General features: G+C 41.6%; 1 protein-coding gene across 5 annotated transcripts in view; it reads left to right on the top strand.

Annotated features, from left to right (window-relative positions):
• LOC118361156 (partitioning defective 3 homolog) overlaps nt 1-24333 on the top strand; it is a 592408-nt gene that overhangs the window by 46515 nt on the left and 521560 nt on the right. For all 5 annotated transcript variants that reach the window (XM_052483308.1, XM_052483311.1, XM_052483309.1 and 2 more), the window contains one exon: nt 21650-21751. In XM_052483308.1, the coding sequence (XP_052339268.1) occupies nt 21650-21751 (102 nt within the window). The remainder of the gene's footprint in view (nt 1-21649; nt 21752-24333) is intronic.

The raw sequence follows: 24333 nt of genomic DNA, 5'->3' as shown, positions 1-24333 counted from the left end.
ATGGCTATGTCATGCTATCCTGCCTTCATCCTGAGCCCTCTGAGTAGTTTTACTAGCTACTCTACACAGGAAGTCTGTGTGACGTGTAGAGTTCTACACATAGTCTCAGGATGCTATCTATGGCTAACTGCTGCTGCCACAGACTGTATGTGAACACAGCCTCAGGATGCTATCTATGGCTAACTGCTGCTGTCATAGACTGTATGTGAACACAGCCTCAGGATGCTATCTATGGCTAACTGCTGCTGCCACAGACGTTATGTGAACGCAGCCTCAGGATGCTATCTATGGCTAACTGCTGCTGTCACAGACTGTATGTGAACACAGCATCAGGATGCTATCTATGGCTAACTGCTGCTGCCACAGACTTTATGTGAACACAGCATCAGGATGCTATCTATGGCTAACTGCTACTGCCACAGACGTTATGTGAACACAGCATCAGGATGCTATCTATGGCTAACTGCTACTGCCACTGCCACAGACTGAATGTGAACACAGCCTCAGGATGCTATCTATGGCTAACTGCCACTGCCACAGACTGAATGTGAACACAGCCTCAGGATGCTATCTATGGCTAACTGCTGCTGCCACAGACTGTATGTGAACACAGCCTCAGGATGCTATCTATGGCTAACTGCTACTGCCACAGACGTTATGTGAATGCAGCCTCAGGATGCTATCAATGGCTAACTGCTGCTGTCATAGACTGTATGTGAACACAGCCTCAGGATGCTATCTATGGCTAACTGCTACTGCCACAGACTGTATGTGAACACAGCCTCAGGATGCTATCTATGGCTAACTGCTGCTGCCACAGACGTTATGTGAACGCAGCCTCAGGATGCTATCTATGGCTAACTGCTGCTGTCACAGACGTTATGTGAACGCAGCCTCAGGATGCTATCTATGGCTAACTGCTACTGCCACAGACTGTATGTGAACACAGCCTCAGGATGCTATCTATGGCTAACTGCTAATGCCACAGACTGTATGTGAACACAGCCTCAGGATGCTATCTATGGCTAACTGCTACTGCCACAGACGTTATGTGAACACAGCATCAGGATGCTATCTATGGCTAACTGCTACTGCCACAGACGTTATGTGAACACAGCCTCAGGATGCTATCTATGGCTAACTGCTACTGCCACAGACGTTATGTGAACACAGCATCAGGATGCTATCTATGGCTAACTGCTACTGCCACAGACGTTATGTGAACGCAGCCTCAGGATGCTATCTATGGCTAACTGCTGCTGTCATAGACGTTATGTGAACGCAGCCTCAGGATGCTATCTATGGCTAGCTTTTGCCACAGACTGTTTATGACCATTCACCGTGTGAACATAAGTTGCCTCAGGATGCTATCTGAGTATAGTTAGGGAGTGTAATGTCGCTGAACGAATGAGATAAGGATGTCAGTTTGATGGAGAAATGTATTACATAATCACATCAGGATAAATATGACCGCACCCATGAACACACACACACACACACACACACACACACACACACACACACACACACACACACACACACACACACACACACACACACACACACACACACACACACGGGTCCCAGGGGAATGTTTAGGGTGCCCGGGCGTGCCTGGCCTGCTGCTAGTTTAGGAAGGTGATTTATGGTCTGTCACAGCTGGACTCTCTTCTCCTCACATTCCTTCACACTGGGTACACGGCTACTTCTTACACTCACACACACACAACCTCAAGCGGAGTTCTCTAAGCTCTATTTTGTGAAGTTTTCATGTGTACCCAAGCCCCTACTACCACTGCACTTAAATCACTGGCAAAGCTTTTCACAACTCAACAGTAATGCTTTAACTGACTTTAATTATGTACCATTATGGATCTGTTCAATGGGATCCTCATGTGATGTTAATGTGCTATTGAGCCTTCCTTCGTCCTAGCATCCTCTTCCCATGCTGGGCCATTATCCATTATCCGCCCTGTGTTTCAGCCTGAGACCAGATGCTTATAGCTCTGCATGCAATGAGCTTCTGTGTGTTGTATGGGCTTAAACAGAGTTGTAGTTGTGAAGAAACAGGACTTGATATTACTGTACATACAAATCCTCTACATACAAAGTGGTGATCCAAACATTAAAAAGAGGCGTGTGTGTTTTAATGCATGTGTGCTTGTCTGAGCATGTGTGTGTTCAAGCCTGTGTCTGTAAGTGTATGTGGAGGATGTTGTCTGTGTCTCTCTGAGTACTGATGACTTTAGTAAATCTGCAGTAGTCTCCATCTTGGCACCGTGCAGTTGGCCTTGGGTTTGGAGAGGCTCCATATAAATTGCCTGTAGGATTTGGAGTGGCACGTCATGTGCTGGGCTCTATTAACATAGGGGTCTTGTCTCAAATGGCACGCTATAGGCCCTGGTAGAAAGTAGTGCACTATAAAGGGATTAGGGTGCCGTTTGAGACTAAAGCAGACTGTGTGATGGTAATCCATACTGATCATCTCAGTCTCCGCTAGAGCCGGGCTGGCACATAAAGCAGGCCTGGGGATATTTAGAGAGAACCTCAGAGTTATGGCTGACCTCACTGACTCCAACTCTAGCCCCTTTTCCAAATCTCTCTCTCTCTCCTTTTTCAAATCTCTCCCTCTCCCTTTCTCTCAGCTCAACTCTCAGGGGCTCAGTAGTTGATTTAGAGCTAGGCTAATTTCAATTTCCTCTCCCAAATTCTCCTGGATCTCTCCTGCAGTGGACGCAGGGATCTTTTGTGACTGGTTGTAATAGACTGAGACCCAGTGTGTCAAGAGTATGACTGGGTGTATCAGGTCAACTTAACAATCCTCAAAAGCCCTACCACATCCCAAGATAATCACATATAAACTCCAGCTCCACCCCTTTCCCTGAGGCAAATGATGTTCATTAGGGATTTCCACTGGGTTTCACTGTGGCTCACTTGATTATATGGATTCAATTAGATTTCTTTTAAACAAAAATGTCACACAGATGAAGGGACACCAGAACCTGAGATCTGCCACGTTCCTTCCTGTCCAGATAGAAGAGAGAGAACGAGAGTTATGAGGTAACTGTGGTGTTTTATAAGTAACAAGGGAGTCATCCCAGTGCCACACAGTCCCACCATGACTTTCATACCACCCAGACACACATGGCCACTGTGGAGGCCACAAGCAACCTACAAATGTCACAATATAGAGACCGAATACTGACCCATAGACGAGAGGTGGAAGGTGAACTGCTGCGTGTCATGGTTAGTTCACATCCAATGGCTTGCTGTGTGTTTGTGTGACTCGGAGTGTGATCAACGAGCTCAAACTCTCTCTGCAGAGTTTAGTGGAAATTCGGTACCGAAAGAGACTTGGTCATTTCTTCAAACAATCATCTTTATTCAATATTGGCTAATTATTGCAATAATGAAACTGTCGACCCCACACTCTGAAGTGTGTTGCAGAGTACTTAACTGCTAATGAAAAAACATAAAGGACCTACAAATGTTTAGTCAGCCTGGTTCCAACCTTCCCATAAGCTACCTTGGCTTAGTTTCCCAGATTCCAGGAGATGAGTCATTGAGGCATTGTTCTAAACTCTTCCAGGCTATCTTTATCTCAGGTCACACACACCACATCTTGTCTATGGAATGCCAGCGTTTAGGTTTTATCACCAAGTCATTGTCAGCTCAAGCTATCTCTAGCAGACTAACTGCAGGAAACTGGAGTGGAAACCATCTCTTCAACAGTTGCCAGCTCAAGCTTCAAAAGACTCCTCTCAGTTAACTCAGAAAGGAAGAGAGAGAGTTCTAAGATCCTCACTCTATTTCATAAAACAACGATTTGGTGCATAAGCATAACATCATCTTGTAATGTGATCAAACCACACTAGAAAGTCAGGTCAGAGGTCATTCAAACCCTTCAAATAAGTGTTACTTTACTCTATTATACCAATTATCTGTAAACATTTCATACATTTCGTATTCCAGGTTTACAGTAGTTTCTTCAGTACATGTTTTATCAAAATAATTCACGCGTTCAATTAAAACTCAGAAAATAAAAAAATTCTGTGTGTGCCCCTTTAAGATACCACGGCACTAACCGATATTCATAACCAGTAAATTGTGTCTGTGTGTGGTAAACCATATGGCAAAAACAAACAAAAATGTCCAGGCCTTATTTAATTTGGTAGCTCCTCTTTACCACTGAATCCGGATACCTTTATACCAATAAAACTGCTGCATTTCACAAACCCCTCTCCCAAGGCCATAGCCTCCGGAAACGTTTCAAAGAGAGAGAAAATGACTACCTCCATTCTCCTGGAAGAGAAAGTGTCATTTTCTTTAGCATTCACTAAGCTAATATCATAATCAGCAACCCCAAAGGTTTTAACTACAAACAAAACATGACAATAATAAGCCTACTGTACTCTCTCAAATAATTTGTTGTTTGTTTTAATGTACCCCAACGTTTATGTACGCTTAATTTAGCATGTGCTACCCTTAGAGATGGCAACGTATCTCGCCACCGAGTCTAACAATTCACTCCCGTATCATATCATATGTCTTTCTTTTCAATAACCATGCCAAATTATCCTGTTATTGTTACCAGACCAATGTCCAACGACATATGTAATAGCTGTTTCACCTTAGATTGTTCCTGATAGTCTTTATTTAACTAGGCAAGTCAGGTAAGAATACATTCCTATTTACCACGACGGCCAAACCCGGATGACGCTGGGCCAATTGTGCCCTGCCCTATGGGACTCCCAATCACGGCCGGATGTGATTCAGCCTAGATTCAAACCAGGGACTGCAGTGACACCTCTTGTACTGAGATGCAGCGCTTTAGACCGCTGTGCCACTCGGGAGCTCTAATACAGTTTTTCATTAAGTGGAATCGACAACGTCTAAAATAAACAAACCCAGAACCTCTGTCCAGTAATCTAAACATTGCAACCTGTTGCATTAATTAAACAATTTGAACCTGTTGTTTAAAACAAATGTAGAACCTTTATAAAGTTGTTGTCTCATCAGCTTAATATTCAATACTTATTTCGATTTACTTTAATTACTGGACACTGTTCCACGTAATGGAAACAGATGATCGTTTTAAATGACATTACCCTCCTGCTTCATTTTACTGAGTTACCTAAACTACAAAACCAAGCAACAATAATCAGAAATGGTCAAAGAATGTTTTTCATACCTCTACTTCAAATGTCCCACTGCCTGCTCGCTTTCAACCGCAACTAATATTTTTGACAATCTCATGGTTAAATCCCTCTACTCATGATTTAACCTTCTATTTAAACGTCAGCTTTTCAAATGACAAAAATATTGCATTATTCGAGTGCTTATCAAGCTGCCTCGAGCAGACTAGCTGCAGGAAGCTGGAGTGGGAACCATCTCTTCAACAGTTGTCAGCCCAAGCTTCAAAATACTCAGTTAACCCAGAAAGGAAGAGAGAGAGTCCTAAGAACCTTAATCTATTTGATAAACAACCATTTGGTGCATAAACATAACATACTCTTGTAATTATGCTACCACAAGGGACTAAAACAGTGAACCCAGTGAAGGTCTTGACCCTAACACCTTTTCAGTAAACAGTGGACTTGTTCTCGATTAGTTTGTTTTGCCTGGCCTGCAGTGTCTAGGTATTGCCACACTGTACAGATAGAAAGACTCAAACCATGATGAAGCCATGCAAAGTCGTGCATCTAACCTGAGAGCTGTTTGGAGGGTGTTTGAATGTAAACCCAGTGCACCTGTTATGATACACAGGAAGTATTTAAAACAGAATAGAAGTACTCTGAAACACCTAAATAAAATAAATTCAGTGCATTAAAAAATCAACAGATGTGGGCAGACTGTGTGTCTCATACAATGAAATGGTTAAGAAATGCACACGATTTATAGCCTAAGTATCGATGGATGATGAGGGCCTGTGGAGAATATTTTTTTGTAAAGTTCCACCTTCATTTTTTTCCTTTGCTTTATTTTGACAGTTTAGAAACAGGAGGAGACAGAGGAGTACAAGTGGGACAGGCAGAAGCAGGAATTGAACCCCTGACTTCTCAGGCAGTCAAACGGTACATTTCATTGGAATTTCATTCACTCAACCACAGCCACACTGTAAAAAAAAATGTCTTGGGTGAATTGATTCAAAAAACAACCAACATGTACTTAATAAAAATGAATGCAAATCATTTCAATGATTTGTTAATTTTATTTTACCAAAACATTTAAGAATATGTAAGTGTAAGTATATTTTATATGAAGATAACCTAAGATAGAGATAATTGAGTGATTGAACTAATTAGAAGTCTGGTTTTAATCTCCTTGCACTTCCTATCCCACTGGGCACACACTGGTTGAATCAACATTGTTTTCATTTGAACTAAATGAAGTTGAATTAACATCTGAATTAACATCTGTGCCGAGTGGGATCTTGCCATGTGGCTCTGTATTTAGAGGAGTGTGGGTAATTATTATTTTTTTGACTTTATGATTATTTTACATGAATGTTTGAAGAAAGAAAAGTATACTTTCAATATTAGTATTAAGCAGCTTGTTGTGCCATGAGGTGTAATGGATCATGATGAACGTATATCAAAACCATCAGGCAAAATTCTGTTCAATGATGAGATGACCCATTCCCATATTTCTAACTTTTAATGGTACAAGCATACCACCCTGCATCCCACTGCTGGCTTATGAGGGCCAGTAGGAGGCACTCTTTCTTCTGATCTAAAAAAATATCACAATGTCCCATGGCGGTGATTGGGGACATTACCCTGTGTAGGGTGCTGTCTTTCAGATGGGACGTTAAATGGGTGTCCTGACTCTGTGATCACTAAAGATCCCATGGTTCTTATCGTAAGAGTAGGGGTGTTAACCCCGGTGTCCTGGCTAAATTCCTAATCTGGCCATACCATCATGGTCACCTAAACATCCCCAGCTTCCAACTGGATCATTCATCCCCCCTCCTCTCCCTTGTAACTATTCCCCAGGTTGTTGCTGTAAATGAGAATATGTTCTCAGTCAACTTACCTGGTAATATAAATAAACAAGTGTTCTGCATTGCTGTAAAACCTTCAGTTACTGCTGGGGGATTGGGATCTGTGCTCATCAAATGCCTGCCAAAATGGGTTAATCTGGCAAATGATCAGATTCATAAACCAATAGAAATACTCCAGAAGACGTGATCTAAATCTGCACAAGTAGGGTTGCACAATTTGGGGAATATTAAGAGGTGGAAACTTTCTGTGGGAATTAACAGGAATATATGGGAATTAACGGGAATGAATGGAAATATATGCACATTAATATTAATACCATTTAAATGTAGATTTTTTTGCGTTGGATATATTTACCATATCATAAGTAGACATAATTGCAAATGATTAAATCCTTCTAATAGAATTGAACTTTAATTAAATGAGTTGACTCTTCACGTGGGATGATTTCACTGAACAACAAAAGAAAGGGAATATTGAATGATCCCCAATGATCCATCACATCTCCCAAAATTGTTTTCTCCATAAATCTGTAAAATTATAGTCTAGAAACTAAAGCTTGTCTTCCTCTCAGGCTTAGTGATGACAACATAGGCCTTGTTGATCTCTGCACCAGACAGGATGCTCTTGCCAGCATACTTGGGGTCCAACATGCAACTCTTCGGAGTGTATGGGCTTCAGGCAGAAGTCTTCACGCTTTTTGATGTATTTCAGAACTGCAGTTTCCTCTGCTTGGAGCAACAGTGAAGTGAGCAGGGCAGTACAGATTTCTTCTCTTACATCTACAAGCAGAGTCTGAACATCAGATGGGATGACATTGTCTCCCTCAATCTGCGCAATGGCTACTGCTATAGGTTACATGAGTTTCAGGCTGCTTACCCCTCTCTCCCAAAATACATCATTCAGGAGGGTCCTCTTGATGGGTCTGTCCATATCGGCAGACCGATGTGGCCATTTCTTGGAGAGCCTCCTTCCCCTCCAGGAGACTGTCAAACATGATGACAACACCACCCTAATGAGTGTTGCTGGGAAGCTTCAATGTGGTGCTCTGATTCTTCTCACTTTGCTTGGTGAGGTAGATTGCTGCTATAACTTGATGACCCTTCACATACCTAACCATTTCCTTGGCTCACTTGTCAAGTCTATCCATTGTTTTCATTGCCATGATGGGTTTGAGGAGCAGATTCAATGCATGAGCAGCACAGCCAATGGGTGTGATGTGAGGGTAGGACCCCTCCACTTTAGACCAAGCAGCCTTCATGTTCGCAGCATTGTCTGTCACCAGTGCAAATACCTTGACTGCCTTCAGCTCATCTGCGATGTAGAGACCGGTGTGTCTGTTGTCCCTTGTGTCTGTGCTCTTGTAGAATACTGGTTGAGGGGTGGAGATGATGTAGTTAATTATTCCTTGCCCACAACATTCGACCACCCATTAGAGATTATTGCAATACAGTCTGTTTTCTCAATGATTTGCTTGACCTTCACTTGAACTCTGTTGAACTCTGTATCCAGCAAATTAGTAGATAAAGCATGTCTGGTTGGAGGGTTGTATGCTGGGCGAAGAACATTCAGAAATCTCTTCCAATACACATTGCCTATGAGCATCAGAGGTGAACCAGTTGCATACACAGCTCGAGCAAGACATTCATCAGCATTTCTCTGACTATGTTCCTCCATTGAGTCAGAAAAAACGACTGATTCCAGGAGGACCATGAGCTGTTGCTATCGATAAGGTGTCTGATTCATCATTTTCACCTCAAATCTCTCTGACTTTTGTCAGAGGTTGCTTGTTGTGAGCACTGAGGGAACTATATGCACTTGGCCAGATGATTCTGCATCTTTGTTGCATTCTTCACATATGATTTGGCACAGTATTTTCAAATGTATAAAGCTTTTCCTTCTACATCTACATTAACTGCAGTGAAATGTCTCCACACATCAGATAGTGCATGTTGCATTTTCCTGTAAAGATTTAAAAAAATATATAAAATACAATTCCATGTACAGAAAAATAGTTAAGCAGTTAGATTAAACAACTCATTTGTAAAATAAATATTTTAAAATGAAACATGTATGGAAACAGGTGAATTAACACTCCTCAGTTAGCAAGCTAAAACCCACACGGTAGCAAAAACTAACTAGCCAAAATTGTTAACAACTTAGAAATTATTTAAACACACTTTGCTGTAGGCTACTATTTACTAGTTAACAAAAAATCATGTATGTCATATAAAATATATTCACCCCACCCCAGTATTGTCTTCAAAACTTACCAGAAAGCATGTAGTCCATGGCTCAGACAGTGTAGTAGTGTGGGCTCAATAGCATCTCATTAGTGTGCACGATCTTGTGAATCAGCTGTACGTGTGATAGAAGAGTGCACTGCACATGTGCATGTAGAGGGTTGCAATTCCATTGAACCGGGGATAGTTTAACCAAAATATGCCACAAGACCTAGAATTGCCTTATGTGTATCCCCAAAAAAGAGGTTCACTATTATAAGCTAACGTTTTGATGAATTTAAGCAAAATTCCCAGGCTTCACTTTCCATGGAACATTTCTGGAACGTTTCTGACCCTTTGCAACCCAATGCACAAGACAGGATTTGAAACGCCATAATAGTGTTTAGAAGCTTTAGAGAGGAAACTAAACCAAAACGGAAGGTATCTAATTCTGCCCTTAGCTGAACGTAGTGTTTTCAACCTCTTCCGGTAGGGCTCCCAGTCCCTGGCAAGGTGTTGCACAACCCTTGATTAAGTGGTGTTACAACACACGGCGTCATATTTCAAAACATCTCAGGATGATGTGTTTCAATACTCCAGCAAAGTTTAGGTTTTGTTTCCATCAAGTTGGTGGCAGCTCAGTTGCCACTAGTTTTGGTGTTACAATGCACTTCAATTTAACAGTGCAGGTTTTTGCCCATATTAGGAACATCCTTCAACTTCCATGAGTGGAGTGCCACTATTTTATCATATCGATAGAATGTGCTTAACTAGAGCACATATGTACACTGTCATCATCATCATCATTTCCCATGTGACCCAAACGTGTCTGTGCAAGCTTACGTATACACAATGAATGACTGTTTGGGCCTGTCGGGACATAAAGTCATCAATACCTTATCTCTGTTTGGCAATTCTGTCTAGGTGACACAATGCATCGTTATCGCCTTTTAACACTTCTCAACTGTCACAGCAGCCATTTTGTGTCTGGCGTTCCAGGTGGTAATAGACCCGAGACACTTTCATCGACCATCTCTGACTGCACTGTGCTGTGTCGTTACGTGAGGCTTGGGAAGTCACATTCACAAGGGTCTAATTTGGTTAATATGTCCTTCTGTTCTTACTGAACTCAACTTTATTTAATTATTTTATTTCACCTGTATTTAACCAGGTAGGCAAGTTGAGAACAAGTTCTCATTTACAATTGCGACCTGGCCAAGACAAAGCAAAGCAGTTCGACACATACAACAACACAGAGTTACACATGGAGTAAAACAAACATACAGTCAATAATACAGTAGAAAAATAAGTCTATATACAATGTGAGCAATTGAGGTGAGATAAGGGAGGTAAAGGCAAAAAAAAGGCCATGGTGGCAAAGTAAATACAATATAGCAAGTAAAACACTGTAATGGTAGATTTGCAGTGGAAGAATGTGCAAAGTAGAGAGAAATAATGGGGTGCAAAGGAGCAAAATAAATAAATACAGTAGGGGAAGAAGTAGTTTTGGCTAAATTATAGATGGGCTATGTACAGGTGCAGTAATCTGTGAGCTGCTCTGACAGCTCACAGATATCATCTTCAGTAATCCCCCAGATTCCTGTCGGACGGCTAATGCATTTGTTAATGTGAAATATCTATATCGTCACTCACACAACATATCTGCAATAGAATCAACGTCAGACTCATTTCGTGTCTGTGATGGTGTTCCTTCCTGTCTATAATAATGTCTGCCCAATGCTATCTTGATTAATTCTACTACACAACTTCAACAGGGAACCTGTTGCTCTTGATCGCTGTCGGTCTCTCAGACACCTTCGTCTCCTCAGTCTGTGTGGTAAGCGATGGCATCATTATGTTGTGAATCAGCTCTTTGCTTCTCGGGCAGGCAGCATACTGACCCCCCTCAGAGTTGAATGCAGAAGTCTTTTTGTGGTCCTCCACACTGAAAGCAGATCCTACCAGAACAAAGAGCCTGCTAATGTGGTGAAGAGACTGGGCCATTGTCTGACGAGGTGTTGTAAGAGTGTACAGACTACTATGAACCTCCTTAGGATCAGATAAAGAGACACCTGTCGAGACGAGGGTAGGGGTCATAATGGCTGAAGGAATGAGGTAGCAGACAGTGTGACACAACAGGTCACTGGGTCAACACACGGGGATATGAGATTTCAGGTTTTTCTTCTCTTGAAGAGACGACATTACTCTTGGTAGCCCACTATGTCACTGGAGTCATTTGTTAAGACTAATAACTAGATTCATAACAAGAATGGGTGGCTTTGCGATGGCTTTTCAGGGCTCAGGAGAGTCAGGAGAGGTAAAGTTCTTATCTTAATGGACTGCTTTAAGCACATATTTTTCACACGATACTTCAGAGTAACAATTATGGTATTGAAAAACATTTAGATGTTCACTTTTGGTGTGTTTGCACTTGTCACCTGATTGAAAGAGAACATGAAACAGTCGGCTAGTCTGGCGGAGAAACACAGAAACAAGCAGAACACTACATTTCTCACAGGGAGAACCGTGTTCGCTTTAGAGAGCTGGAACTGCTTAAAGATTTAAAAAACATTTTTTTTTATCCCTCTGCAGAACCTTTTATATGGTGTTGCGACCCAAATGGCACTGTAATCCCTTTATAGTGCACTATTTTTGACCATGACCCATAGGGAATAGGGTGCAATTTGGGACGCATCCATGACAAATGATCCTCGGGTTGACCGTTTCCCGCAGACTACCCTTGAGTTAACTCTACCCCCTGTCCTCCCAGACACTGTCATGCTTTACTGTATTATAAATGGTTATATTACGATGGAGGTCTTGCTTGTAGGTGGTGGTGGAATTAAAAAAAGAAAAAAAGAAAAACACTGTCACACTCAGCCCTGGTCCTGCTGTCTGATGAAGAGATGGAGATGAACGTTCTCTTTGAAGTCCAACTGGGGTGAATCACTGGAGTGAGTGGGGAAATAAGAGATGTCAAATGAATTCAAGTTGATGTAGGCCCACGGTGTGTTGGTTCAGTTTTGGTGTATTGAAGTGTTAGTGTGTTCTGTGTTAAAATAAATGTACATTGAAGTGTTGGAGGAATCATTCTGTGGTTGCACCAGTTTGCATGTGTTTGTCCATTTGACTGTGTGTGTGCTCTCTCAGCATGTGTACCAGAGCTGTGCTCAGTTGATGTGGCCAGCTGTTTAGCCCTCGGGGGGCAGGTCACACTGGGGCAGGTCACACTGGTGCAATACAGGGGAACAGAGTGTCCTATGGCCAGGGGAGGTGAGGGAGGGTGACCGAGTGTCCCATGGCCACAGGGGGGCAGAAGTGCACAGTGGGTGCACCCCAAATGGCACACTACCCCTATAAGTGTACTACTTTGACCAAAGCCTTATGAGCCCTGGTCAAAAGTAGTGCACTGTAGGAGAAAAGGGTTCCATTTGGGATGTGCTTAGTGTGTCCCATTATGTTCCCTCAACCCCTCTATGGTCATGGGACATAACCCCTCTATGTCCCTAAGTGTTCCACGAACACAGCAGGGTTACAGGGCAGCAGACTGGGCCATCGGCTCAGTACAGCCCACCAGGGTTGTCAGATGGGACAGGGCCAGTTTGTCCTGACTGCCTCGGAGGCCAATAAACATCGACCTAATCTAATCTCGCTGTACAGTAGCATGAATATCCTATGCTACATGCTCCATCGCTTGGCACTGATATTAAGGCTTTGTCCCAAATGTCACCCTATTCCCTAATGTAGGGCCCATAGGACTTCGGTCAAAAGTAGTGCACTATATAGGGAATAGGGTTCCATTTGGGACATAAACCTAAGCTTTTGATCCATTATGGGGATTTATTGATCTCCAATCCCTGTAACTTGGCTGCTAGTCTGATTTCACTGAGGGAGATCTGGAAGTAGACCCATTTGTTGTGATATTTGCTGTTTCTTGTGGTGGGTTTGTGGTGTGGAATGGCTTCCAGATTCCACACTCATTTTCTCTCATGTCTTGGTTTTCTGTGTAATTGTACCATCTGTATTTTAGTGTTGTGATTTTTGTTCGTATGTATGACAATAAAATAACATTTCTGCTAAAATACGGCTGGTGGTGGAGCTGGTTTTGAATAGACATTTCTATTACTTGCTTTTCTTTGTCCTACCTTTTTTTGCCTCACAAAAGTCGATTCTAAAGTGTGTTATGAATATCATTTGATATTCAAGACCATCTATTGTAGTACATGTATTTACAGTAACTCCCATCTTTTTCTCTGGTGTCAGAACTGCAGGGGGAATTCATGTACACCTTTATAATAACCACAAATAGAAGGAAAAGACTACACAATTATTCCCCGTTTGACTTTGGAAGCTCTTGGCCTGGCGTACCACTCTGTTTACAATTTACAGAAAGGGTCCAGAAATGTGCATGAAGGCATCAAACCCACAGACTCTATTCTGTCGTGTGGAGGGGAAAACGTTAGGGAAGGCCCGGCTCGTTAGTTTGTCCGTCTATCTGTCTGTCTCTGTGTGTATGTGTGTGCATTTAAAGCCCAGGAGTCAGTCGGCCATCCCCAGAGGTTATCCTAATAAGGATGTGAAGGAAACGAGCTGAGCTGAGATGTTTTGGCTTAACTTCTGACCTGCGTGGTCTACGCTTCACTACCTGTGTGCTATGAGGGTTGAGGGGGGGGGCTGCTTTTCTTCGCCTTGCACTTACAGTAATTATTCACCTTTTAGTTTTGCTTTTCCAACATCAAAATATGAATGTCTGTGTATCGGTCTGTGTATCTGGCCTAAAGCCCTGCCATGGCTTTGCACACTTATCTAAATACATGGGTGAGAGACGGATTACATCATTTTATATTGCAATGCCAGTCTGTGATGGCGACAGGCGTGCATGCGCTTAAGTCCAAGCCCCACTCTCCCTTTACTTGAGCTAAAGACAAGTTCTGGAACTATGGCGACCACTTAAGTATTTTTTTAAGCGCCTGCTTTGGGCTGGATGTATCAAAGTGTAGCTCATACATGGATAATCTGTCAGTAGAAGTTATGTTTTTACCTCAATTGTTCATAAAATCCTTAGTTTGTAAGCAACTGTTTTCTGGAAGCTGTGTGCTGATATTTTGAGCACTGCAAGCTTGGCCCATTTGGGCCACCCCCCTAGCAATTTGAGTTCTAGCCTATGAGCTTCAGCCCCTCGGTATTTGAGTGACAGCTAGCAAGATGCACATTGATGAGTTGCACAGTGAAAGAAGAAGGCCCAGCATTATCCAATGAGGTTGCAGGGCGGGCCCAATGGCCCAGTGCCACAACAGAGGGAGAGTGAGCGAGATGTATCCTTCAGCTTGTATTTCCACCAGTTCACTGGTTATGTGTACCCAATGGTTTTGCCCAGCAATGTGGAATTTGCGGGAAGTAGTCAAGCAAGGTGTTTCTACCGGGCTTTGCCAATGTTCGGTAATCTTTGTTTATGAAAGCGTCCATGCGCTTAGGCTGTCTGTGATGTTACAGGGCATGTAGCCTGATTCTAGGCCAGATTGGATTGATTGACAGGTTTGATTTTGGTTTCACAACCAGTTTATTTCTGTAAAGCGTTTGTTTGTTTTGTAAGTCATTTTTGTCTATATTGCCAAATTGTTATTGATCCTAAATACTGCTACCATCACTAGCCTATCCTCATTTTGTGAATTAAACCGCTCTTTTGAACCTTAGGAGGCAAATGATATCTGCCAACCGCTACTTTTTCACACAATCTAATATCTAATCCCCCCCAATTCAGCTCTCTTCCTGCAAAAAAGGTCACGGTCCAGATAGAACCAAATCAACCTGTTACCTGCCTTGAAGTCTTAGCTAATGTGTCCTCTCTCTCTCTCTGTATTGTCTAAGTCTTAGCAAATGCGTCCTCTCTCTCTGTATTGTCTAAGTCTTAGCTAATGCGTCCTCTCTCTCTCTCCATCTCCCTTATTTCAATCTGGTCTAAAATAACCGCCTCACCTCTTCTCTCTAAGATAAGCCATGTCTTACTTCTTCTTCTCTAAGATAAGACGTGTCTTACTTCTTCTTCTCTAAGATAAGCCATGTCTTACTTCTTCTCTCTAAGATAAGCCATGTCTTACTTCTTCTCTCTAAGATAAGCCATGTCTTACTTCTTCTTCTCTAAGATAAGCCATGTCTTACTTCTTCTCTCTAAGATAAGCCATGTCTTACTTCTTCTCTCTAAGATAAGCCATGTCTTACTTCTTCTTCTCTAAGATAAGCCATGTCTTACTTCTTCTTCTCTAAGATAAGCCATGTCTTACTTCTTCTTCTCTAAGATAAGCCATGTCTTACTTCTTCTCTCTAAGTTAAGCCATGTCTTACTTCTTCTCTCTAAGATAAGCCATGTCTTACTTCTTCTTCTCTAAGATAAGCCATGTCTTACTTCTTCTCTCTAAGATAAGCCATGTCTTACTTCTTCTTCTCTAAGATAAGCCATGTCTTACTTCTTCTCTCTAAGATAAGCCATGTCTTACTTCTTCTTCTCTAAGATAAGCCATGTCTTACTTCTTCTTCTCTAAGATAAGCCATGTCTTACTTCTTCTTCTCTAAGATAAGCCATGTCTTACTTCTTCTTCTCTAAGATAAGCCATGTCTTACTTCTTCTCTCTAAGATAAGCCATGTCTTACTTCTTCTCTCTAAGATAAGCCATGTCTTACTTCTTCTTCTCTAAGATAAGCCATGTCTTACTTCTTCTTCTCTAAGATAAGCCATGTCTTACTTCTTCTTCTCTAAGATAAGCCATGTCTTACTTCTTCTCTCTAAGATAAGCCATGTCTTACTTCTTCTCTCTAAGATAAGCCATGTCTTACTTCTTCTCTCTAAGATAAGCCATGTCTCACCTCTCCCCTCTAAGATAAACCATGTCTCTTCTCTCTAAAATAAGCCATCTCATCTGTCTTCTCTAAAATAAACCATCTCATCTGTCTTCTCTAAAATAATCCATCTCACCTCTCTTCTTTCTAAAATAAGCCATGTCTCACCTCTCTTCTCTAAAATAAGCCATGTCTCACCTCTCTTCTTTCTAAAATAAGCATGTCTCACCTCTCTTCTCTAAAATAATCCATCTCACCTCTCTTCTTTCTAAAATAAGCCATGTCTCACCTCTCTTCTCTAAAATAAGCCATGTCTCACCTCTCTTCTCTAAAATAATCCATCTCACCTCTCTTCTTTCTAAAATAAGCCATGTCTCACCTCTCTCACCTCTCTTCTTTCTAAAATAAGCTGTCTTCTAAAATAATCCATCTCACCTCTCTTCTTTCTAAAATAAGCCATGTCTCACCTCTCTTCTCTAAAATAAGCCATGTCTCACCTCTCTTCTTTCTAAAATAAGCATGTCTCACCTCTCTTCTCTAAAATAATCCATCTCACCTCTCTTCTCTCTAAGATAAGCCATGTCTTACTTCTTCTCTCTAAGATAAGCCATGTCTTACTTCTTCTTCTCTAAGATAAGCCATGTCTTACTTCTTCTTCTCTAAGATAAGCCATGTCTTACTTCTTCTTCTCTAAGATAAGCCATGTCTTACTTCTTCTCTCTAAGATAAGCCATGTCTTACTTCTTCTCTCTAAGATAAGCCATGTCTTACTTCTTCTCTCTAAGATAAGCCATGTCTCACCTCTCCCCTCTAAGATAAACCATGTCTCTTCTCTCTAAAATAAGCCATCTCATCTGTCTTCTCTAAAATAAACCATCTCATCTGTCTTCTCTAAAATAATCCATCTCACCTCTCTTCTTTCTAAAATAAGCCATGTCTCACCTCTCTTCTCTCCATGTCTCACCTCTCTTCTTTCTAAAATAAGCATGTCTCACCTCTCTTCTCTAAAATAATCCATCTCACCTCTCTTCTTTCTAAAATAAGCATGTCTCACCTCTCTTCTCTAAAATAAGCCATGTCTCACCTCTCTTCTCTCTAAAATAAGCATGTCTCACCTCTCTTCTCTAAAATAAGCCATGTCTCACCTCTCTTCTTTCTAAAATAAGCCATGTCTCACCTCTCTTCTCTCTAAAATAAGCCATGTCTCACCTCTCTTCTCTCTAAAATAAGCATGTCTCACCTCTCTTCTCTCTAAAATAAGCCATGTCTCACCTCTCTTCTCTCTAAAATAAGCCATGTCTCAAAATAAGCATGTCTCACCTCTCTTCTCTCTAAAATAAGCCATGTCTCACCTCTCTTCTCTCTAAAATAAGCCATGTCTCACCTCTCTTCTCTAAAATAAGCCATGTCTCACCTCTCTTCTTTCTAAAATAAGCCATGTCTCACCTCTCTTCTTTCTAAAATAAGCTGTCTCAAAATAAGCCATGTCTCACCTCTCTTCTCTCTAAAATAAGCCATGTCTCACCTCTCTTCTCTAAAATAAGCTATGTCTCAAAAATAAGCCATGTCTCACCTCTCTTCTGTCTAAAATAAACCATGTCTCACCTCTCTTCTCTCTAAAATAAGCCATGTCTCCACTCTCTTCGCTCTAAAATAAGCCATGTCTCCACTCTCTTCTCTAAAATAAGCCATGTCTCACCTCTCTTCTTTCTAAAATAAGCCATGTCTCACCTCTCTTCTAAAATAAGCTATGTCTCACCTCTCTTCTCTAAAATAAGCCATGTCTCACCTCTATTCTGTCTACAATAAACCATGTCTCCACTCTTCTCTCTAAAATAAGCCATGTCTCACCTCTCTTCTCTAAAATAAGCCATGTCTCCACTCTCTTCTCTCTAAAATAAGTCTCACCTCTCTTCTCTAAAATAAGCCATGTCTCAAAAATAAGCCATGTCTCACCTCTATTCTGTCTACAATAAACCATGTCTCCACTCTCTTCTCTCTAAAATAAGCCATGTCTCCACTCTCTTCTCTCTAAAATAAGCCATGTCTCACCTCTCTTCTCTCTAAAATAAGCCATGTCTCACCTCTCTTCTCTCTAAAATAAGCCATGTCTCACCTCTCTTCTTTCTAAAATAAGCCATGTCTCACCTCTCTTCTCTCTAAAATAAGCCATGTCTCACCTCTCTTCTCTCTAAAATAAGCCATGTCTCACCTCTCTTCTCTCTAAAATAAGCCATGTCTCACCTCTCTTCTCTAAAATAAGCCATGTCTCACCTCTCTTCTTTCTAAAATAAGCCATGTCTCACCTCTCTTCTTTCTAAAATAAGCCATGTCTCACCTCTCTTCTTTCTAAAATAAGCCATGTCTCACCTCTCTTCTCTCTAAAATAAGCCATGTCTCACCTCTCTTCTCTAAAATAAGCTATGTCTCACCTCTCTTCTCTAAAATAAGCCATGTCTCACCTCTATTCTGTCTACAATAAACCATGTCTCCACTCTCTTCTCTCTAAAATAAGCCATGTCTCCACTCTCTTCGCTCTAAAATAAGCCATGTCTCCACTCTCTTCTCTCTAAAATAAGCCATGTCTCACCTCTCTTCTTTCTAAAATAAGCCATGTCTCACCTCTCTTCTCTCTAAAATAAGCCATGTCTCACCTCTCTTCTCTAAAATAAGCTATGTCTCACCTCTCTTCTCTAAAATAAGCCATGTCTCACCTCTATTCTGTCTACAATAAACCATGTCTCCACTCTCTTCTCTCTAAAATAAGCCATGTCTCCACTCTCTTCGCTCTAAAATAAGCCATGTCTCCACTCTCTTCTCTCTAAAATAAGCCATGTCTCACCTCTCTTCTTTCTAAAATAAGCCATGTCTCACCTCTCTTCTCTAAAATAAGCCATGTCTCACCTCTATTCTGTCTACAATAAACCATGTCTCCACTCTCTTCTCTCTAAAATAAGCCATGTCTCCACTCTCTTCTCTCTAAAATAAGCCATGTCTCACCTCTCTTCTCTAAAATAAGCCATGTCTCACCTCTCTTCTCTCTAAAATAAGCCATGTCTCACCTCTCTTCTCTCTAAAATAAGCCATGTCTCACCTCTCTTCTTTCTAAAATAAGCCATGTCTAAAATAAGCCATGTCTCACCTCTCTTCTTTCTAAAATAAGCCATGTCTCACCTCTCTTCTTTCTAAAATAAAAATAAGCCATGTCTCACCTCTCTTCTCTAAAATAAGCTAAAAAATAAGCCATGTCTCACCTCTATTCTGTCTACAATAAACCATGTCTCCAAAAATAAGCCATGTCTCCACTCTCTTCGCTCTAAAATAAGCCATGTCTCCACTCTCTTCTCTCTAAAATAAGCCATGTCTCACCTCTCTTCTTTCTAAAATAAGCCATGTCTCACCTCTCTTCTCTCTGTCTCAAAAATAAGCCATGTCTCACCTCTCTTCTCTAAAATAAGCTATGTCTCACCTCTCTTCTCTAAAATAAGCCATGTCTCACCTCTATTCTGTCTACAATAAACCATGTCTCCACTCTCTTCTCTCTAAAATAAGCCATGTCTCCACTCTCTTCGCTCTAAAATAAGCCATGTCTCCACTCTCTTCTCTCTAAAATAAGCCATGTCTCACCTCTCTTCTTTCTAAAATAAGCCATGTCTCAAAAATAAGCCATGTCTCACCTCTCTTCTCTAAAATAAGCTCATGTCTCTCTCTAAAATAAGCCTCTCTTCTCTCTAAAATAAGCCATGTCTCACCTCTCTTCTCTAAAATAAGCTATGTCTCACCTCTCTTCTCTAAAATAAGCCATGTCTCACCTCTATTCTGTCTACAATAAACCATGTCTCCACCATGTCTCTTCTTCTCTAAAATAAGCCATGTCTCCACTCTCTTCTCTCTAAAATAAGCCATGTCTCACAAAATAAGCTCTCTTCTCTAAAATAAGCCATGTCTCACCTCTTCTTCTAAAATAAGCCATGTCTAAAATAAGCCATGTCTCACCTCTCTTCTCTAAAATAAGCTATGTCTCACCTCTCTTCTCTAAAATAAGCCATGTCTCACCTCTATTCTGTCTACAATAAACCATGTCTCCACTCTCTTCTCTCTAAAATAAGCCATGTCTCCACTCTCTTCGCTCTAAAATAAACCATGTCTCCACTCTCTTCTAAAATAAGCCATGTCTCCAAAATAAGCCATGTCTCCACTCTCTTCTCTCTAAAATAAGCCATGTCTCCACTCTCTTCTCTAAAATAAGCCATGTCTCACCTCTCTTCTGTCTAAAATAAGCCATGTCTCCACCTCTCTTCTCTAAAATAAGCCATGTCTCACTCTCTCTCATTCTTCTGTCTAAAATAAGCCATGTCTCCACTCTCTTCGCTCTAAAAAAGCCATGTCTCCACCATGTCTTCTCTCTAAAATAAGCCATGTCTCCACTCTCTTCGCTCTAAAATAAGCCATGTCTCCACTCTCTTCTCTCTAAAATAAGCCATGTCTCACCTGTCTCACCTCTCTTCTCTCTAAAATAAACCATGTCTCCACTCTCTTCTCTCTAAAATAAGCCATGTCTCCACTCTCTTCTCTCTAAAATAAGCCATGTCTCACCTCTCTTCTCTCTAAAATAAGCCATGTCTCAAAATAAGCCATGTCTCACCTCTTCTTTCTAAAATAAGCCATGTCTCACCTCTTCTTTCTAAAATAAGCTGTCTCAAAATAAGCCATGTCTCACCTCTAAAATAAGCCATCTCACCTCTCTTCTTTCTAAAATAAGCCATCTCACCTCTCTTCTTTCTAAAATAAACCATGTCTCCACTCTCTTCTCTCTAAAATAAGCCATGTCTCCACTCTCTTCTCTCTAAAATAAGCCATGTCTCCACTCTCTTCTCTCTAAAATAAGCCATGTCTCACCTCTCTTCTTTCTAAAATAAACCATGTGTCTCCAAAATAAACCATGTCTCTTCTCTCTAAAATAAGCCATGTCTCCACTCTCTTCTCTCTAAAATAAGCCATGTCTCACCTCTCTTCTTTCTAAAATAAGCCATGTCTCACTCTCTTCTTTCTAAAATAAGCCATGTCTCACCTCTCTTCTTTCTAAAATAAGTGTCTCACTCTCTTCTCTCTAAAATAAGCCATGTCTCTCTCTCTAAAATAAGCCATGTCTCACCTCTCTTCTGTCTAAAATAAGCCATGTCTCCACTCTCTTCTCTCTAAAATAAGCCATGTCTCCACTCTCTCTTCTCTCTAAAATAAGCCATGTCTCCACTCTCTTCTCTCTAAAATAAGCCATGTCTCACCTCTCTTCTCTCTAAAATAAGCCATGTCTCACCTCTCTTCTCTCTAAAATAAGTCTCACCTCTTCTTCTAAAATAAGCTAAAAATAAGCCATGTCTCCACTCTCTTCTCTCTAAAATAAGCCATGTCTCACCTCTCTTCTGTCTAAAATAAGCCATGTCTCCTCTCTTCTGTCTAAAATAAGCCATGTCTCACCTCTCTTCTGTCTAAAATAAGCTATGTCTCCACTCTCTTCTGTCTAAAATAAGCCATATCTCACCTCTCTTCTCTCTAAAATAATCCATGTCTCTTCTCTCTCCCTCCCTCTAGGATCCTGGCTACTGGCTACAGGTGCACAGGTTGGAGCATGGGGACGGAGGCATACTGGATCTGGACGACACACTGTGCGATGTGGCCGATGACAAAGACAGGGTGAGTCACGCTGTGGTCAGTGGGCTTGATACACCTCAGGAAGCTATTTGAGCTATTTCAGGGTAAAATCATTTGCTGAGATGTCCTTCCTGCTTTGCATATACCCATGTGATGATGCATGTTGTGTTATAACTGGACCAATTAGTCTGCCACTTCCTGCTGTGATCCCCACAGTAGCAGCCAAGTGATGTACAGGCTTACAATAGTGGCAAATACTGAGGCATATTTCTCAGATGAATTCACAGGCCATTTCCTACCAGATGCTAGCTGTCTTATCTCCTCAAAATTGAGAACTGGAAAGAAAATGACAACGTCTAAAACTAGATATTTAAGTGTAAGAATAGATGACTAAATTACTTAAATGTGACGCTGCTGCTGCTGCCTCTGGTTGACTGACTAATGAACTCTATAAAACAGAGAAACAGTCTTTGTAAACTCTGAGAGGGCGTGTTTTTTGGCTGCACTGTCTATATACTAGAATCTGTTTTCATATTTCTACTGAGAAGAATCAGGAGCCCCCTGCCTGTCACACGATGTCATTGCAGCCATACTTTACCTACCAACACACTGCCGTTTAATGGCATATGGACAATAGACGAACGCTGTTGACAGGGCTTCAGTGATTTATGTGGCTCACAAAAGGGCTTGATGAGATTACTAAAGGCACGTTCCCACTGCCGAGGGCTAAGTACCTCAAAACACTGGGCTAAGGGAGGTTTGAGCTTGGGGCTAAGCGAGTGTTCACACGTGCACATTCTAAAGTGGGCTAGCACCAACCTTAACCCAGGGGCGAGCCAATCAGAGTTCCTTTGATACCTAATTTGAATTTTCTACACCAGAAAAGGGACAGTTGGTTTCACTTCACCCTACTTGTGTGAACACAGGCTAAGCTAGCCCAGGGCCAGTCTTAACCTGGGGCTAAGAACAATGCATCTGTGAAAAGGCCTTAAGTGTTAAATCAGAGTGTAATCTGGTGTTATGCTACAATAGAACAGAGATAGAGAGAGCTTTAGTAAGAGCAGTAGAGGTCATTCTAATCAGCTATAGTAAGGGATAGGATGGGAACATTTGAGAAAACACATTCTCCATTTACATTTTAGTCAAGCCAAATATGAGCCCAAGGCCTTTGGACACTATTTACTTCTTCTAGTACATCCAGACTACTGTAGTTTCCTCTGGCACACTTTATTTTACTGCTGGCTGGTACAGCGTGTCTGTGGGTGCTTGCGTGTGTGTGTAGGTATGTGTGTGTGGTTGCGTACATGTGTGCGGGTTCACTCCAGATTGAAAGCCAAACAGAGTGTGGGTAGAGAGACCATGCCACCTCTAGTTATGACGGTGGTGTTTCTTTAGACGTTGTGAACCAGAGCTGTGTGTTCATCTCCGGCCTGTAGGAAGTGCTGCTGTTTATGGGACAGTTTGTCAACCAGACAGGAGGTGTGTGTGTGTGTGTGTGTGTGTGTGTGTGTGTGTGTGTTAGAGCGGTGGTCCGGATGCGTGAGCTGGTTTTTCCAGGTGGCATGCCATGCTTCTGTTTTCATCCCTCTCCTATCAACACTGTCTGGTATTCAGGCCCTGGGTTCCGTGCTATTCCCCATCAAACTCCCCTGCACATGGACAGGAAATAGCAGTAGAGACAATACGAGTAGCTCTGTCCTTTAACATCAGTGACAGTACAGTACACTGCTATACCCGGAGAGCCATACATAACATTTAGTCATTTAGCAGACACTCTTATCCAAAGCGACTTACAGTTAGTGCATTCATCTTAAGATAGCTAGGCGGGACAACCACATATTCAAACTGTGCCTCTTTGCTTGACATCATGGGGAAATCAACAGAAATCAGCCAAGACCTCAGAAAAAAAGCACCTGAAGGTACCACTTTCATCTGTACAAACAATAGTACGCAAGTATAAACACCATGGGACCAGGCAGCCGTCATACCGCTCAGGAAGGAGACGCGTTCTGTCTCCTAGAGATGAACGTACTTTGGTACGAAAAGTGCAAATCAATCCCAGAACAACAGCAAAGGACCTTGTGAAGATGCTGGAGGAAACAGGTACAAAAGTATCTATATCCACAGTAAAATGACTCCTACATCGACATAACCATGAAAGGCAACTCATGAAGGAAGAAGCCACTGCTCCAAAACCGCCATAAAAAAGGCAGATTACGGCTTGCAACTGCACATGGGGACAAAGATCGTACTTTTTTGAGAAATGTCCTCTGGTCTGATGAAACAAAAACAGAACTGTTTGACCATAATGACCATCATTATGTTTGGAGGAAAAAGGGAGAGGCATGCAAGCCGAAGAACACCATCCCAACTGTGAAGCACAGGGGGTGGTAGCATCATGTTGTGGAGGTGCTTTGCTGCAGGAGGGACTGGCACTTCGCAAAATAGATGTCATCATGAGTAAGGAAAATTCTGTGGTTATTTTTTAATAAAAAAATTAAAAAGTAAATCCATATTTGACTAGGTAAGTCAGTCTTATTTTCAATGACGGCATAGGAACAGTAGGTTAACTGCATTGGATATATTGAAGCAACATCTCAAGACATCAGTCAGGAAGTTAAAGC

This window comes from Oncorhynchus keta, chromosome 28, assembly GCF_023373465.1.
Source record: "Oncorhynchus keta strain PuntledgeMale-10-30-2019 chromosome 28, Oket_V2, whole genome shotgun sequence".
Taxonomy (NCBI): domain Eukaryota; kingdom Metazoa; phylum Chordata; class Actinopteri; order Salmoniformes; family Salmonidae; genus Oncorhynchus; species Oncorhynchus keta.
Note: the sequence above shows the minus strand (reverse complement) of the source record. Positions and strands in the feature narration are given on the sequence as shown.